Source organism: Pongo abelii, chromosome 5, assembly GCF_028885655.2.
Source record: "Pongo abelii isolate AG06213 chromosome 5, NHGRI_mPonAbe1-v2.0_pri, whole genome shotgun sequence".
NCBI lineage: Eukaryota > Metazoa > Chordata > Mammalia > Primates > Hominidae > Pongo > Pongo abelii.
This window is the reverse complement of record NC_071990.2, coordinates 159,685,647-159,704,460: the sequence shown is the minus strand read 5'-3', so window position 1 is coordinate 159,704,460 and position 18,814 is coordinate 159,685,647. Positions and strand designations below refer to the sequence as shown.

The 18,814-nt window shown below is 50.6% G+C and overlaps 1 protein-coding gene across 5 annotated transcripts in view; it reads right to left on the bottom strand.

The window, feature by feature from the left end:
• The window catches only part of SYNJ2 (synaptojanin 2), a 117,785-nt gene extending 105,249 nt beyond the window's left edge, over positions 1 to 12,536 (bottom strand). For 2 of the 5 annotated variants that reach the window (XM_003776952.5, XM_054558376.2), the window contains exon 1: positions 12,240 to 12,536. In XM_003776952.5, the coding sequence (XP_003777000.4) occupies positions 12,240 to 12,366 (127 nt within the window). In that variant the 5' untranslated portion in view covers positions 12,367 to 12,536. The remainder of the gene's footprint in view (positions 1 to 12,239) is intronic. The other 3 variants (XM_024248278.3, XM_054558375.2, XM_054558378.2) reach the window with 2 other exon arrangements.
• Positions 12,537 to 18,814: the final 6,278 nt, after the last annotated feature.

Below are 18,814 nucleotides of genomic sequence, written 5' to 3'. Positions count from 1 at the left end.
GAACAGACTGTGACAGCCAGTGTCACTGTTCTGCCCCGGAGCACGTGGACTGTCACTGCCAATGACAGCCTTCTAATCACTCATCTCTGCCCGGCCAGTTCCACCTGACCTCAGCTTTGCTGAATCAGCAGGAGCTGCAGAGAATGGTCTCCTCCTCTTAAAGAGAATGTTTCCAATAGACAATATTTATCAGTCATTGATAAGATTCATGGTAAAGCGGGGTTCATGCAACATATAAAACAGACAGTTTAAACCGACAGATAAAAAAGACCACACATTGGCCGGGTATGGTGGCTCACGCCTGTAATCCCAGCACTTTGGGAGGCCGAGGCGGGTGGCTCAAGAGGTCAGGAGATGGAGACCATCATGGCTAACATGGTGAAACCCCGTCTCTACTAAAAAATACAAAAAATTAGTTGGGCGTGGTGGTGGGTGCCTGTAGTCCCAGCTACTAGGGAGGCTGAGGCAGGAGAATGGTGTGAACCCGGGAGGCAGAGCTTGCAGTGAACCGAGATAGCTCCACTGCCCTCCAGCCTGGGTGACAGAGCAAGACTCCGTCTCAAACAAACGAACAAACAAAAAAAGACCAAAAAAACCACACATTTCCAGACACACAAACTCCCGCCTCCCTAGCCAAATGACAGTCCAGGTTACTTAAAATAAAAAAAAAAAAGCTATGCAAGAATGAAAGTTATGTTTTTAAGAATGCCATGGCCCTCAGACTATGAAGCTACTACAATAAAACATTGGGAAAGACCTCCAGGACATTGATCTGGGCAAAAATGTATTGAGCAATACCCCACAAGCACAGGCAACCAACGCAAAAATGAACAAGACAGATCATATTAAGTTAAAAAGCTTCTGCACAGCAAAGGAAACAATCAACAAAGTGAAGAGATAGCCCACAGAATGGGAGGAAATATTTGCAAACTACTTATCTGACAAGGGACTAATAACCAGAATATATAAGGAGCTCAAACAATTCTACAGGAAAAAAAATCTAATAATCCGATCCAAAAAATGAGCAAAAGATTTGAATGCACATTTCTCAAAAGAAGAAATACAAATGGTAAACAGGCATATGAAAAGGTGCTCAACATCACTGATCATCAGAAAAAGGCAAATCAAAACTACACTGAGAGACCATCTTACCCCAGTTAGAATGGCTTACATCCAAAAGTCAGGCAATAACAAATGCTGGCCACGATGTGGAGAAAAGGAAACCCTTGTACACAGTTGGTGGGAATGTAAATTAGTACAACCACTATATATGTTATATACTCTATATATATGTTATGTAGTATACATATGTTATATATGTTATGTACTATATGCGTACAACCACTATGGAGAACAGTTTGGAGGTTCCTCAAAAAACTAAAAGTAGAGCTATCATATGATCCAGCAATCCCACTGCTGGGTATCTACCCAAAAGAAAGGAAATCAGTATATCAAAGAGATATCTGCACTCCCATGTTAGTTGCAGCACTGTTCACAATAGCCAAGATTTGGAAGCAACTTCAGTGTCCACCAACAGATGAGTGGATAAAGAAAATGTGGTACACATACACAGTGGAGTACTATTTATCCATAAAAAAGAATGAGATCCTGTTATCTGCAACAACATGGATGGAACTGGAGGTCATTATGTTAAGTGTAAAAGCCAGCCAGCCGGGCACAGTTGCTCACACCTGTAATCCCAGCACTTTGGGAGGCCGAGGCAGGTGGATCACCTGAGGTCAGGAGTTCGAGACCAGCCTGGACAACATGGTGAAACTCTGTCTCTACTAAAAATACAAAAATTAGCTGGGTGTGGTGGTGGGTGCCTGTAATCCCAGCTACTCAGGAGGTTGAACCTAGAAGGCGGAGGTTGCAGTGAGCCGAGATCGCACCACTGCACTACAGTCTGTGTGACAGGGCAAGACTCTGTCTCAAAAAAAGAAAAAAAGAAACAAGCCAGGCACAGAAAGACAAACATTGCATATTCTCACTTATCTGTGGGATCTAAAAATCAAAATTTGAATTCATGGACATAGAGAATAGAAGGATGGTTACTAGAGGCTAGGAAGGGTAGCAGGGGGCTAGGGAGGAGGTGGGGATGGTTAATGAGTAAAAAAAAAATAAAAATAAAAGGAATGAATAAGAACTGGTATTTGATAGCACAACATGGTGACTATACAATTTAACTGTACATTTTAAAATAACTAAAAGAGTAAAATTGTTTGTAACACAAAAGGTAAATGTGTGAGGGGATGGATGCCCCATTTTCCATGATGTGGTTATTACCTATTACATGCCTGTATCAAAATATCTCATGTATCCCATAAATATATATACCTACTACGTACCCACAAAAAAATAAAAATTTTAAAAAGTCATGGCTTTTAACAAGAATCTGCTAAACCAGCCATGGAATCAGCACAGTCCATGATACTTTAATCAATACCTTGGCATTCTCAAAGTAAGCTTCAATTGCTTTTTATAAGTTTTTGCTGGTTGTAGGAAAGGGTAGACTCAAGGAGAGATAATCTCATGTATTTTCATTAATTCATAAGCATCCCATAAAAAATGCAGAGCATCAGATTTCTAGGTTTAGCTGAGACCTCAAAGCCATCTTCGATTTTGCCTTGCCAGATCACATCTCCTAAGATTTGCATTTCTGAGTGGTTTATAACTTTAGGTGTGTGAAGTAGCGATGGTGAGGGTGACATGTTTAGTTTTAAAACTTTTCTTTTAAGACGCATGGAATCTCAGAGTAGGAAAGGCAACTAGGTTGCCATTCATTTGTTTTCAGATTAAGATACTGGGGCCCGGAGGGATTAACTAAACTCCCCCACTGGAAAGAAGAGCCTAAGGAGCCAGGGCTAGGAATCAGGTCTCCTCCCTCCCAAGCTGGTGCGAGATCCTGGTACTCAAAGCTGGTTGTGGACCAGCATCACCTGGGAGCTTGTTAGAACGGCAGGCTCTCAAGGCCCACCCCCGAGCCAACGAGGCAGAACCCGATTTGCCACAAGAATCTCCAGGGGAGGTGAACAAGTAAGGTTTTGGAAGCACTGCTGTCCCGGGCTTGTTGACTTAGGGTGAGGAGGGGAGGTGTTCTCAGCCAATCTCAAGGTTCGTCCCTCACCTGGTCACAACGCACTCACCACTTTCTCCGGCAGATGTGTGTGCCAGGCTCCAGAGGCATTCTCTCTCTCCCCCTCCTTAGAATCATTCAGACTGCGCAGTTAAGCTAGGCAGTCTCCATCTGTGATAGACCCAAAGCCTCTCCTGGCGTGGCACGTGCTGCCTCTCTGAAAGCAAAGGTATTGACTTTGCAGCTGAAAAAGAGACTGGGGCTTGGGATGGGAGAGGCAGGTGCTCAGGGCTGGGGTCTGGCTGTCCCATTGCCCAAGGCTGTCTTGCAAGCCTCAGCTTTACCCACCGTGAGCAGCCACTTAGTTCCCTGTCCTCAGGGCAGAGAGGTGGGAAAGGACACAGGTGAAGAGTTTGCAGGTGGTGTCACTGGAACAGTCTAGGTTCAGAGCTGAGGAAAGGGAAGGAAGTCGTTTGCCTCTTCCGGGTTACTCCCACCAGTCAGTAAGAAGTCAATGCAGGACCACCCCTTGCCTTAGCATTCACAGACAGGCAGCCAGCAGCAGGGGTGAGAAACTGCACGGGAGCCCGTGCTCACCTTAAATTTGGCCATTTTGCTACATCTTGCCAGGAGCCTGGAGCGGCCCGGTCCTCCGCTGGGTCTGAGCAGCAGCCGCCAGCAACCTGCCCCTCCTGCAAACCAAGTCCCACACCAACGCCAGAGCCAGGAGAGCATTTAGAGCCAGAATTCTGTTCAGGGACACCACATCCTACTTCGAAGGACCCTTCATTTCCTAGCAGCTGTGATGAAGGAGCAGGCGTGTGGGGGTGAGGCCCTGTCCTCAGGGGGTGCGTGGGCTCACTAGAAACATACAACTCCATCTGAGATGGAAGGCTGGCTTGGGGCACGCTGGATGCAGGCTCCACCAGCCCCCAGCCTTGGGGAGGAGGTGGCATGAGAGAGTAGGCAGAGATGCAGGAATACAACCAGGTGCCCGAGAGCCCCATGTCCTCAAAAACCTGCCTTAGAATGAAGCTCAGACCTTCGCATTGGAGCCGTGGAACTTGATCCCACCTCCTGCGGCCTGAGCCTGGGGCACAAGCACAAGCTGCCCGTCTGGCTCTGTGGCTGACAGGCTCCCAGTGAATCCGCTGCTCCAAGTCACCTTTTCAACCAGGAGGCTTTACAAGCAGTGGCAGCCTGCCAGCCTCGCGGGCCAAGGGCACAGACGGCGCAGCCCACAGGACCTGGCCAGGGCATCTAGCCTCCTGGCGCAGCACCAGACTCACACTCCCAGGCCGGCTCCTGCCCAGTGCCCCCCAGGGCAAGAAACAGTTCCATCCACCAACTTGGCAGAGCCTCCCACCTCCCCCAGAAAAGCCCACAGGGTCAGGAAGCCACGCTCTGCAGGAGCCCCAGCACCCTCCCGCAGACATTTCTCCAGCTCAAACCCAGGGGCATCTTGGAGCCGACCCAGTCCAACGTTCTGGGTTTGCCAGGCCTCATGTTCCTTGAGAAGCCTGGGGCCTTGTAGCATCCTTTGCATTGGGGGGTGCTTTCCTCAGCACCTTGGGGCCGCATCAGCCTCTGCTCCCAGTGCTGGGGACATCCTCGTGGAGGCTCAGCTCTGCCTCCAGGAGCGTGGGCTTCAAGCACGTTTCTCCCAGAGATCAAGTTTCACCTTTGTAGTGCCACACCCTCTGCTCAGAAAGGGGCTGGCTGTTTCCCCAAGTGGGAACCTCCTCGATCAAGTGTATGTCAGACGAAAACCAAGATAAGCCAGAGACAACAGTACAAAGGGAGTCTTTTTCCATATATATATATATATTCTTTTTTTTCCTAAGAATGAGATTTTACTGAACATATTGTTCTCTGGAGCCTTCCACTGGAGGTGGAACCTCAGGCAAGTTCTTAAGCCTCTTGTGCCTCAGTTTCCCCAAGCGTAAAATGGAGATTACTAGTACTTGCCTTGACATAAGGATGAAGTAAGTTAATAAATGTAAGCCACTTGGATCAGCACCTGGTAGGTGGTAAACACTCCATAAATGTCAGCTATTATGATCAAGTTCAACCAAAGTTTATTTAACCAGTGAAAACCTCAAAACAGTTTGCAATAAACATCCTTGAAGCAAAATGGGCTAGTGATCTGGGACTATTTCCTGAGATAAACTTCTGCATGTAGAATAGCGGATTAAGCCCTTGCATACTGTTAAAGGTTTTCATTCACGTGTCTAAATTTTCCTCCAGAAAGAAAGAACGACTTACATTTACATGAACAGTGCCTGAAGCCTCCTGCCCGTGAGATCTCGAAAAGAAGCAGTGCCCTGAACTGGGCTGTTTCGTATGGACCTTGAAGGTGGACCCAGCCTGCCCACTGACAGCCTCTCGTCCACAGTGTGTGGTTGATAGCACCGCAGCTCTGGGGGCTTTAAGTGTCATGTGCACCCTCCCAGCCCAATTTGGTTTTCACCTCGAGGAGAGCTGGCCACGACACCAACAAGCCCTGCCTAGAAATGCTAAAGGGACTCCGATCAAATTCCCAAGTCTGAGCCTGAACCAGTTTACTCACGGCTTTAAGGACAATTCAAGTGGAAAGAAAACAGAATATATTCCCCATCCTCAGTGGGAAGGCCAAAGGAGCCCAGCAACAGAAACCGAGCAGCCAAAAAGCACAAAGGGGACCCTGAGCACCCCAGGAATGCTCCAGAAGAGAGACACAGCAGAGAGACACGGTCTGGGACACGTGCCCAGGGCAGGTCTGCCTGAATATCTGCAGGGTCTGGGGCCAGAGTACTCATGAGTGCTGCATCCTGTATGCCCAGCTGTTAAGTTTTAAATCAAGCTAACAAAGTAAAACAGTTAAATAAAACAGGTTCTATCCTCCTACCTCTAAAAGTACGCCGCCATGACTACCCGGAAGGCCAGGTTCATTACGTGGCCAGTGGGGAGGGAGGCCCCAGCCTGGCCACCTTCTCTTCCCCCACTTCCCCAAACCTGGGCTTCATGCCCCCCTGCAGAGAGCCTCGTGCATACACACACAGAGTCCCAGCTAGTGTGTGTCCCGTTCTACCTGTAACACGCCCTTGCCACCCCAACACCCGGGCCTGGGGGGGACACATGGCTGCACAGTCTGCCTGAGGACCTGGGAGGGGGCTGCGCATGCTGCACTATGTGCTTAGCACACTCCAGGGTCTTGAGCAGCAGGAATGTCATCCAGAAAGGGGAGCGTAAAGGCCACTGGACACGGCCCTCGCCCCTCTCTTGCCCGGGGCTAGAGGCAGTGCCATCAAAGGGCCCAGACCTTGTCCTCCCGAGCTCACCAGCAGAGCGCTCCCTGTTCTTCCAGGCTGTGGTCAACCCTTCCCAAGTGGTCACTTTGCTTTTAAAAATGTGTCTTGGCCAATGTCTCAGAATCAGTTCATGCCACCATTTCTGCTGTTGGCCACACTGAAATCTGCCAAGTAAATTTTGAACTTGCATAGCATGGTAACTACAGTTAATAATAATGTATATTTTGAAATCGTTAGGAGAGTAAATTTCAAATGTTCTCACTACAAAAAATAAGTGGTCAGGTGCAGTGGCTCATGTCTGTAATCCCAGAACTTTGGGAGGCCGAGGTGGGCGGATCACTTGAAGTCGGGAGTTCGAGACCAGCTTGGCCAACACGGCGAAACCCCGTCTCTACTAAAAATACAAAGATCAGCCGGACGTGGTGGCACGCGTCTGTAGTCCCAGCTACCCAGGAGGCTGAGGCAGGAGAATCACTTGAACCTGGGAGGCGGAGGTTACAGTGAGCCGAGATCGGTGCCACTGCACTCCAGCCCGGGTGAGAGAGCAAGACTCCATCTCAAAAAAGATATATAAATAAACAAAGAAGTATTTGAGGTGATGACTACGTTAATTATCTTGATTTAATCAATCCACATTGTACATATATGATCACTTTGTACCCCATAATATATAATAATTCTAATTTGTTGGCCCAGCACAGTGGCTCACGCCTGTAATCCCAGCACTTTGGGAGGCCGAAGTGGGTGGATCACTTGAGGTCAGGAGTTCGATACCAGCCTGGCCAACATGGTGAAACGCCATCTCTACTAAAAATACAAAAATTAGCCGGGCATGGTGGCACACGCCTATAGTCCCAGCTACTCAGGAGGCTAAGGCCAGAGAATCACTTGAACCTGGGAGGAAGAGGTTGCAGTGAGCCAAGATTGTGCCATAGCACTCCCACCTGGGCAACAGAGCAAGACTCCATCTCAAAAAACAATAATAATTTGTCAATTTACAATAAAATAAAAAAATTGAACTTCTATATCTAAATTCAAATAAGGAAAAAAAAGAGTCAACCCAACAAATTAGAATCTTGCCTGGCTTTAAACAAACTAAATTTTAGGAGATTCATATTTTCATAAAAAATACAGGGACAAGTGAAATAAAAGTGGCAATATATTGATAACTATCAATGCCGAACGACAGGTAGACAGGATTCATTTTTCCTTCTACTTTTGTGTTTGAACATTTTCACAATTAAAGGCTAAAAGCCAAGTTTTTGAGCCACACAGCCAAAACAAGAGCCTGGTAAGATTTGAAATCACGATCTTACAGGTGAGCTACAAAAACCACGGGGAAGGCCGGGCGCGGTGGCTCATGCCTGTAATCCCAGAACTTTGAGAGGCTGAGGTGGGCGGATCATTTGGGGCCAAGAGTTTGAGACCAGCCTGGCCAACATGGTGAAATCCTTTCTCTACTAAAAATACAAATATTAGCCGGACGTGGTGGCGCATGCCTGTAGTCCCAGCTACTCAGGAGGCTGAGGCGGGAGAATCGCTTGAACCTGGGAGGTGGGGGTTGCAGTGAGCTGAGATTGCGCCATTGTACTCCAGCCTGGGCAAAGAGACTCCGTCTCAAACAAACAAACAAACAAACAAAACCCACGGGAGAAGCACACACCATCCCAGTTTGCATTTTGTAAACACTATGCTGAGACAGTCTCCGGCTAAGAGAGGAGGCGAACCAGTCCTGGAGGCAGACAGACCACGTGGCCCCGGGTCGCTGCTCTAGTTTCCCACGTCAGGGGCCCCGGAACCCTTGCCTGGTCCTACCTGTGGTTTCAACTTTGTCCAGGAGCATTTATAAAATGGTGACTTATTTGATTCTCTGCGGTCCTCTCTAACAGATCAAAATTCCAGTCCGTGACCAAATACATCTGGCCATAAAGCCTGAGAAAGTGATTTAGGCAACAGTTCAGACTGAGTCCTGCTCCGCCCTGGGGCCATCTCACCAATTCAAACAAAGCTAAACTCGAGATGTGGCCTCTGCACAAACAGCAGCTGGGAGAACCTGGGGGCCTGGTGTTTACACAGAACCTTTCCCCCCAGAAGCTCAAAGTAATTTAGGGACACCCATTAATTAACTGAATTAATTCTCTCAAGTCTCCTGCCCCATCCCTCCCTCCCTGCTGCCTGTTCGCAGCAAAGCCAGGCTGGGCAGCAGGAGGCAGGACTTCACTCACACACAGCCCGGACTGTAAACACAGGGACACCCTCAGGCCACCGTTCCTGGGGGCTGTTGGAGAACCTTGAACTTTGGAACACTGTCGCTTACTCTGAAAATAGACAAAATCCACTAACAATAAGCACTTTCCCTAAGTTTACAAGAGACAGACAGGAGTAGGTTTTTGTCCCATGTGCAAATAAGGGAACATCTGTTTGCTAATTGTGGACTGTTGGCCAGGGAAGCTGGTACCGGCTACGGGGCTTCCCACCTGTGCTGAGAAGGCCAACTACCCTCCAGTCAGGTTCCTGAGACTTCATAAAAGCCTTTTAAATCAGTGCCAATACATTTGGCTTTTCTGCCTCTGGAATTTCTGCTCCCACTGATCTACATAAAAGACAGATTCACAACCTAATTCTTTTAGAAGCAGGAATTTGGAATAATTCCTTCAACAATCCTGCTAGCAGGCCAGATGGCCCTAGTGTGAAGAGTTCACTTTAGAACAGGACAGGTGAAGACAGGTTCAGATGAGAGGAGTCCAGCAATCAACCAATCATGGACCATTAGTTTTTCCTAAAAATCACAGCCCAGTTCAAGCCCCTGTCTCCAGGCCCTGCCTGAAAATGACAAGGAACCACCCAGCTCCTTCGGCGAGAGGTACTTTTCCAGTTAGGATCCTTCGGGAATAAAATGTGCTATGAAGGGGCAGTGCCTGTGGTCATCAGGCCCAATCCCCTCATCTCCTCTCACCCCTAGGAAAGCAGCTTGTGCATCCGCAGCGGAGCAGGATGGAAGTTAGAATGACTCAGGGGCTGGGAAAGACCACTACCCATGAAGCAGTTAGCACAACTTCAGTCTCTCAGCCTCTCATTACTAACTGGGAGGGACACATCACAGGAAAATCACAGCCGAAGAGAAAAGGAAGCTAACCCAGACCCGGAACTTCAAGGAAAGAGTGAAAGGTCTAGATTAGACCACCAGCTACGCCAGCTGCCACAAGTGTCCTGTCCCATGCAAAAGTGGAGATTGCAGCCTTCTTGTAAAAATTCACCTTCTCGGGTCAGGCATGGTGGCTCACGCCTGTAATCCTAGCACTTTGGGAGGCCAAAGCAGGTGGATCACCTAAGGTCAGGAGTTAGAAACCAGCCTGGCCAACATGGCAAAACCCCGTCTCTACTAAAAATACAAAAATTAGCCAGGCATGGTGGCGTGTGCCTGTAATCCTAGCTACTGGGGAGGCTGAGGCAGGAGAATCGCTTGAACCCAGGCGGGGGTGGGGGTGTTGCAGTGAGCCGAGATCGCACCACTTCACTCAGCCTGGGCAACAAGAGTGAAGCTCCATCTCAAAAAAAAGAAAAAAAAAATCACTTTCTCCAAGAAAGGAAAGTAAAACAGCTAGCTAGCCCTTTGGAACACAGATGGGAATTTCAAGTTCAGAGCCATTTTATCCAATAGTGATGCATTTAGGATATGTTGAAAGTTTGAAACAACTTTCTAGTAACATAAGGCTCTCTCCTACAAACATTCTCTGGACCAGCAAAGCCACCAAATGCTACAGCTGCTTTTTAAAAATAGTTTCATTTCACTTAAACAAAACAGACTTTAAAAAATTAAGTTTTCAGGCCAGACACAGTAAGTAGTTCATGCCTGTAATCACAACACTTCGGGAGACCAAGGCGGGAAGATCACCTGAACCCAGGAGTTCGAGACCAGCATAGGCAACATAGTAAGACCTCATTTAAAGAAAAGAAAGAAAGAGAGAGAAAAAATTAGCCAGGCATGGTGGCACGTGCCTGTAGTCCCAGCTACTCAGGAGGCTGAGGCAGGAGGATCGCTTGAGCCTGGGAAGTTGAGGCTGCAGTGGGCTGTAACTGTGCCACTGCATGCCAGCCTAGGCAACAGAAGAAGCCTCTGTTTCAAAAAATTTTTTTTAAGTTTTCTATTGAAAAATGAATGCTAGGTTAAATGACAAATGTGGACTGCACATGAGTTGAAGACGAGCCAATTTCTTTCTTACATTCTCTGTTCTAAAATCTGGTATACTGTAATCACCACTGTGATGTAAATCTCAGCCCAAACTTCAGCTCCTAATGGAAAATATGCACTACATTACTGTCATTAATCATTTTTAAATCTTCACTTTAGAAAAAATAAAATCTCTTTTTTCTAAGCTGCTTCAAAGAATTCTTGGATGTGTACGAACTTGGCTTAATGTTGCCGTAATCCAACTGAAGGACATTTTAACCTATTTGATGAAACAGTAGTTTTGTACCATGAAATTACTCTTTTGCTTCCGATAAATGTGGTATGAAGCAGACATCTAAAATGGAATGGAAATTTCTGTGGTTTTCTTTCAAGGCCATACCAAATAACCAAACTTAGACTCTTCAGGACAGCACAAATTGGAATAATCTGAAAATAACTTAGTCTACAATTCACTGCCCACTTTTGATGCTGAGACTACTGGAGACATTGTTTCAGTAATCAAGTGACTGAGAACAAGCTGGATAAATGCATGTTAATGAAATGATTAGGGAATCAGAAATAGAAGAGATAGTCCTTCCAAGACATACATCCGAACGGGAGTTGTTGCATACAAATGTGAAAACAAGGCTAGAGGCATCTACAAAGCAGCCTGCTGCATTTGCCGACCACCTCAAGTACGAGTGACCCCGGGCTGCACCTTGTTTAGCTACGAATACCGGGAAGCTGTTACAGCTGGACGCCTAGTGGTGGGAGCCTACTCTCCGGTGTTAGATTTTACAAGTCTAACAATCAGACCTGGTTTCACGTGCTTTGGTGCTACCCAGGTTTTCCTTATAATGGTTAGCACAAAACAAGGGACCCAGGTTAGCGATACCAGGAAGCCACGCATTGAATGACATTACAGAAACAGCCACATAAAAGTCAGGTGGATGGTGTCACCTTGGCAAGCAACTTAGCCTCTTTAGGCCTCAGTTTGCTCATCTGCAAAATGGGAATAATAATAGCTGTTTAGTAGAATTGTGAGAATTAAGTGAGATAATGTCCTAAAGCCCATAGCACAATGCCAGTTTCAAGGCTTCCGAAGTCCATAGGTGAAATTCGCTGGCTTGGCAGGATCTAAGACAGCATAAAGGTCATAGGAGATTTGTTTACAAGCTCTATAAATTGCAGCACCGATGCTTCTCGACCAAGTATTTACGTGGGACAAAGGTGCCATCAGCGGTTTCTCCAGAGCCTATGTTTTGGGGCTTTTGTCCCCATCCCCTCCAGGAGAGGAGCCACCAACACAAACCAAAGGGCAATCACTGGTTTCATCAACAGGTGCAAAAGAAAAGGCGCCAGGCACAGGGTCAGGCCGGCTCCTAAGTCAACACCCCGGGATCCTCATGAATACGCAAAGCGCCCCAGCCGGCTATCCAGCAACCATATCCTCTGGCCGCGCGGGCCGGAGATCCCCGTGGAGGGGCGGCCGGCCTCCGTGCACCACCGGCCCAGCCAGAGTGCTCTCTCGAGTTCCCAGCCCCACTTCATTCAAAAAGCCGCCCCTCTGCGCGCGACCCCACGCCCCGGCAGTCCCAGCGCCGCCCGATCCCCTCGGGAATGGGGGGTACCCGTCTTCCCAAGGCTGGGCGAAGGCGGGCGCCCTCTCCTCCGGGCGTCGCTGCCCCCGGCCCGGACTCACCCAGCGTGGCCACCGTGCCGGCCTCGAACAGCAGGCAGTCGCCGCGGCCGCGCGCCTCCAGCAGCACACTACAGTCCCCCTCGGCCCCCAGGCGCCCCAGCAGCCGCAGCCCTTTACTCAGGGCCATGAGGGTCGGGCCCACTGCGGGCGGGGGCCGGGGCCACGTCCCCCCGAGGGCGCACTGCCAGCGACAGCTCCCCGCGCGCCCGCAACTTCTCAGAGTTTCACTTTGCGCCGCCGCTCCCGCCGCGCCAGGCTCCTCCCCGGCCTCCTCCCCGGCCTCCTCCCCTTCCTCCTCCCCACACGCGCCTCCCCAGCCTGGAGCAGGTGAGGGCGCGCCGCCGCCTCCCGCCCGGCCCCGCGCTCCCCCCAGCGGCCAGGCAGCTGCGCGAGGCCGCGCCCCGGGGCTGAGGCTCCTCGCGGGCGGGCGTGGAGCGGAAGAGCCTCCCAGATGCCACGCATTCCTCGCTGCGGAGGAGGATACCCCGCGCGGGGCGCCCCCGGGAGCCTGGCCGCGATGCCGGCCGCCCGCAGCCTTATATGGGCAGCCCGGCCCGGGAGCCCGCCAGGCTGGACCCGCGGACTGCTCCCGCCGGGGGCGCTGCGCCTCCCTGTGTGGTCGGCTCCTGCGACCCTGGACGAGTCCTTTCGACCCTGCGTGCCTCTGTCTCCCTGCGGGGAAGCGGGGTCATAACTGCGCATACTTCGGCGCGGAGGACTGAGTTAATTCGCGGAGGCGCTTAGCGGGTGCGGAGCGCGTGGAGCGAGCTGGAGAAAGGTTACCTTTCACTAGCGTTCTATCCCGGAGGCTGTTGCGGTCACCGACCCCGCCAGGGAGAGGTGTTGGGGGTCAACGGTGCGTTGTCGCGAAGAGACCTGGAGCCGTGATCCCCAGACCACGACCCCCACTTACCACGTGACCCTGACTTCTCTGCGCGCCACCTTCCTCTCCTGTCAGATGGTGACAGCGCCTCTCCCACCGGCCCTGGACACCGGCACGTGTCCGCGCGTGTACGCTGGAGTGTGTGGCCTGGCAGCCCAGTCACCTGTGGCCCGGCCTTCTGGCGCGGGGTTCTAGCGCCGAGGCTTGGCCTGTCAGAGCTGCAGGGGAGGTGGGGTGGGGATGGGTGTTTAGGGCTGAGTTGGAATCACTCTTTGGGGTGGTTCAGCGGCTTAATTCCCTTCTCTTGTGATGGGTAGGTGGGGATGGCCCGAGAAGCCTCCATCAGCTGTTTCCATCCTGCCTGCAAACAAACTCAGTTCCTCTCTCACCCCATTCTGCTGCACTGGGCCAAGCTGTTTGTCTCTGGGACTTGTCCTAGAAAGGGCAGAGCCCCCAGAGCCAAGCAGAACACTGCCATGCCCCTGCAGACATTCAGTAATGACCAGACAAGCCATCCTCAGGGGACAACCTCTCAGGTGATGATTGGGTAATGAATTTGAACAACCCCAGCAGAGATCATCTTGACCCTCAGCCCCTTTCCTTGCCCACAAACTCTGCCCAGGTGAAGCATGATGTGCTCAATATCCCGGGCATGATGCTCATCAGCTCTCCGAGCAGCTTCTTTCCGTGTAAATGGAAATATTACTACTTCATGAAAACAGTGTGCCCATTCAGTGAGGCAGATCAGCCTTTGGCCCACTTTTTGACCCAAAACTCACTTCTTCCAGGAAGCTTTCCTGGAATGCTGAGGTCCCAGATAATAGTGCTTATATAACACCCAGATTTACAGACTTCAGTTCTCACCTACTCATATGTTGCTTGAGAAGTGTTTTTGTATGTTTTCTCTTAGCCCGGTTTTGCAAATTGAGTGGTAAGGCCCTAGGGAGGGACCCAGTCTTCCATTTATTTCTCTCTCCTCTTTCCTAACTACCATCATATAGTCTGAAGTCCTGCACAGTGGCATGCCATACCTGTTTTAGAAATTTTCCTGCAACAGGACCAGCACTTGGGCTTCACAGCTTATAGAATCCAAGTCACCATCAACTGTATAATGAACCACTATTTTATGTACCACTGAGAAAAAAAAACAACTTCCAATTAAACTAGAACATGCCACTGATAGTCATCTCTGCCCTGATTTAGACAATGTTAAAATGCACGTCTCAGAATCAAGGAACCAGTGGCTGTTTCTCCGTCTCTGAGAAATGGCTGGGTGAGCCAAGAGCCTGCTGGGTTTTGGGGCCTCTGCTGTCTGGTTTAAGGTGGGACAGCCCACCTGGGCGGCAGAGGGAGCAGCTTCCTCACATGCGCACTGGCTTGATAGACCAAGGGTACCCAGGCACAGGCACCTTTCGCAGATGGAGCAACTGACCTTGAGGCCTTCAAGGAAAAGGTCGGCTCAGACACCTAAACCCCCAGCGGAGTTTAGGCAAAGGAGTGGGCCCATCTGCGGCAGGAGAGTTGGGCGCTTCCACTTTCTGAGATGTGGAATGCCTAGAGGGTAGGGAATTGGGAAGGGGAGGAGATGGGGAAGGAAGCAAAAGCCAACTCCACCTGCCCCAGAGTAAGCCACAGCAGGAAATGTAGCTCAGCATGGTGTGGGTGAGGGAGCCAGGGACCCCAACAGGTTATCAGAGGAAACAAAGAGGGGAAAGTAGGGGAGACATGCACTGAACATTTGAGCCACCCTACCCCCACCCCCTGCTGCCCTACCAAATCCATATGTTGAAGCCCTGACCCCCAATGGAATGGTATTTAGAGATGGGACCTTTAGGAGCTCATTAGGGTCAGATGACGTCATGCCAGTGGGGCCCTCACAATAAGAATGATAGGATTAGTGTCCCTAGAAGAGACAAGCCAGGTGCAGTGGCTCATGCCTATAATCCCAGCACTTTGGGAAGCCAAGGTGGGTGAATCACTTGAGATCAGGAGTTTGAGACCACCCTGGCCAACATGGCAAAACCCCATCTCTACTAAAAATACAAAAAAATTCACTGGATGTGGTGGTGTGTGCCTGTAATCCCAGCTACTCGGGAGACTGAGGCAGGAGAATCACTTGAACCCGGGAGGCAGAGGTTGCAGTGAGCAGAGATGGAGCCGCTGTACTCCAGCCTGGGCGATAGAGCACGACTCTGTCTCAAAGAAAAACAAAAACAAAAACAAGAGACACAGAGGGAAGGGCCTGAGCATCTGCCGGCCAGGAAGAGGGCCCTCACCAAGAGCCACATCAGCTGGCACCTTGATCTCGGACTTTCTAGCTTCCAGAACTGAGAAATAAATTTCTATTGTTTAAGCCACTGGCCTGTGGTATTTTATTGTGGAAGCCTGTATTATTAGTCTATTTGTGTTACTATAAAGGAATACCCGAGACTGGGTAATTTATAAAGAAAATAGATGTCACTGGCTCACGGTTCCGCAGGCTGTACAGGAAGCACGGTGCTGGCATCTGCTTCTGGGGAGGCCTCAGGAAGCTTACAGTCATGGTGGAAGACAACCAGGAACCAGCATGTCACATGGTGAGATTGGCGCAGGAGAGCTGGGGGGGAGGTGCCGCACTCTTTCAAACACTCAGATCTCCCGTCAACTAACTGGGCAAGAACTCACTTATCATCAAGAGGACGGTACTAAACCATTCATGAGAGGTCCACCCTCATGATGCAATCCTCCCACCAGGCCCCACCTCCAGCACTGGGGATTACATTTCAACAGGAGATTTGGAGTGGACAGACATCTAACCCCTATCAGAGCCCGAGCCGAGTAAGACAGGTTTAAAAGAAACACAAGTCTGTATTTGGTGCCTGATTGTATAATACGAGCCGCACAAAGGACAGTGGGAAGTCAGACAGGACCCTGGCATTTTGAGAACGGGACAGCAGCGATACCATCCCAGAGCGAGGAGGAGGAGAGTTTAATTGGAGACAGAGACTGGGTGGGCAGGTCGTCCAGTGGGAAATGGCTACAGATGAGGGGCCAGAAATGAGTATGGCAGCGATCAAACGGGAGTGGAGACAGACAGGGGTAGAAGGCAGGGGCAGGAGGAACAGACGATCAAGAAGTACCCCGAGAAAGCAGAGGGGCCAAGGGCATGACCCAGAGAGCTCTGGATCTCACATGAACTGAGTGAAAACTCATCACCTAGAGGATGGCGCTAAACCATTCCTGAGGGCTCCTCCCTCTTAAAAAAGGAGGCATTTTTAACAGACCGGAAGGAGGTAAGAGAAACAGCCATCAGGCTTCTGGGGCTACAGCCTCCTACATGCAAAAGCCCTGAGAGGTGATTGGTTTAAAAACTCAGGAAGGTCTCCAAGAATCAGGAATCAGAAAAGAAACTTGGTTTGGTGAGAAGGTAATGGGGACCTTTGAGGGGGCAGCTTCACTAGAGGGTTGGGCAAAAAAGCCAGCTTGCAAAGAAATAAGGAAGAAATGGCACCGTGAGTGTAGTCCGCTGGCTCTGGAAGCCAGGCTGGGAGAAACACAAGATGAACAGAATGGGGGGCAGACAGGACAGCAGAGACCCTTGAGGACCAGCCAGACCTGCACATGGTGGAAGGCAAACAGCAGAGAGCAGAGCAGGAGAGCTCAGTCCCCAGCACGGAGAGGCGCCTGTCTCTAGAGGGGAGAAAGGAAGGCCCCTGAAAGAGAGGTGGCAGGATCTTCAGAGGGAGGGAGAGGAGGTTGGGAGGACAGGTATGGAGGCAGAAGGGAGCAGGCAGTGGGACAGGGCTGTGGGCAAGCTGGAGGAGGAGGCGCCATCCTCCCGAGAACTGGCCCTTGGTGAGCTCCCCATGAACACACGAGGGTGGGAATGGGAGTTAGCGAAAGTGGGAAAGGCCCAGGACGCTGGCCACGGTGCGTGCAATCTAGAAATCATAGTCAAGATCCTCTGGGCCTAAACCCAGGGTGGACTGAAGAACTGGAGGTAGCCTTGGCTGACCGGCTCTCTGGTTCCTCTGCAAAACGAGGAGAAAGCCTCAAGCCTGCCAGTTCTAACTGAAAATCATATCCAGGCTCTGAGCACGGTTCACTGGCTCACTGTTTCAGGTTTGGTTCCCTGTGGCAGGGACTCCGAGCAGGGGATGTGCCTGCGGGGTCTCCGAGCAGGGGATGTGCCTGCGGGGTCTGTGCTGGGGAGAAAGATGGACGGGGAGTGGGAGGATGAGGAGTCGAGATGCCTGAGTGCATCCAGCGGTCCTGGCTTCTGAGGAGGGGCGACCTGGGCAGGGCACCCCAGCCAGGAGCAGCACTCGCAACACTGGGGGAATAGATGCTCCCTCCAGGACCTACAGTTTGAGGTCGTGGCCGACACCCACTGTCCCCACCTGGTCTGGCATCTTTAGCTTGGATCTAGTCACCCTCCTCTTCCCCGACCTCGCTGGCAGCCAGAGTGGCCCTGCTGACACCGTCAGTCTGCACAGCTCACTCTGTGGAGGCTGAAGTCCAGGCGCTCTGTGGTCTGGCCGGTCTCCCGTCCCATATGTGGCTGCTCTCTGCCTTGTCCAGCCAGGCTTGCCGCGGTCCTCATGCTGGTGCACCAGGTGAGCCCCCACGCAGGGCTTCTGCATGTAGGAGGCAGCTGCCCCAGAGGCCCGACGCTGCTTCTCTTACCTCCTTCACAACCATCAAAAAATAGCTTCTTAGTGAGGCCTTCCCGTGCCTCTCTATCTAAACTTCCTCCCCCCATCCACTCCGTTATGGGATGAATTTTGCCCCCCAAATCCATGTGTTGAACTCCTAACCCCCAGTACCTCAGAATAGGACTGCACTTAGAGGTGGGATCTTTAAATAGATGGTTACGTCAAAAGGAGGTCTTTGGGGCAGGCCCTAATCTATCAGGACTGGAAATTTTGGCAGGTGCGGTGGTTCACGCCTGTAATCCAGCACTTTGAAAGGCCAAGGCAGGAGGATCACTTGAGGCCAGGAGTTTGATACCAGCTTGGACAACATAATGAGGCTCTGTCTCTACAAAAAATTAAAAGAAAAATAGGCAGGCATGGTGGCATGCATCTGCAGCCCCAGCTACTCAGAAGGCTGAGGTAGGAGGATCATGTGAGCACAAGAGTTTGACATTACAGTGAGCTATGGTCACACCACTGGACTCCAGCCTGGGTGACAGAGCGAGACCCTGTCTCTTAAAACAAAAAACAAAGGCCGGGCGCAGTGGTTCACGCCTGTAATCCTAGCACTTTGGGAGGCCGAGGAGGGTGGATCTCTTGAGCCTGGGAGCTCAAGACTAACCTGGGCAACATAGTGAAACCCCATCTCTACACAAAATACAGAAAAAGTAGCTGGGGCAGTGGTGCACACCTGTAGTCCCAGCTACTTGGGAGGCTGAGGTAGGAGGACAACTTGAGCCCAGTAGTATGAGGTTGCTGTGAACTGAGATCATGCCACTGCACTCCGGCCTGGCTGACAGAGCAAGACCCTGTCTCAAAACAAAACAAAACAAACAAGCAGAAAAAACTAAAAATAAAACATAAAAAGAAGATGAAACTTGGACCCAGACATGTGCCCACAGAGGGAAGCCCAAGTGAGGACAGAGGGAGAAGAAAGCCATATTGCACAAGCCAAGGAGACAGGCCTCAGAATAAAGCAACCCTGCCAGCACCTTGATCTTGGACTTCCAGCTTCCAGA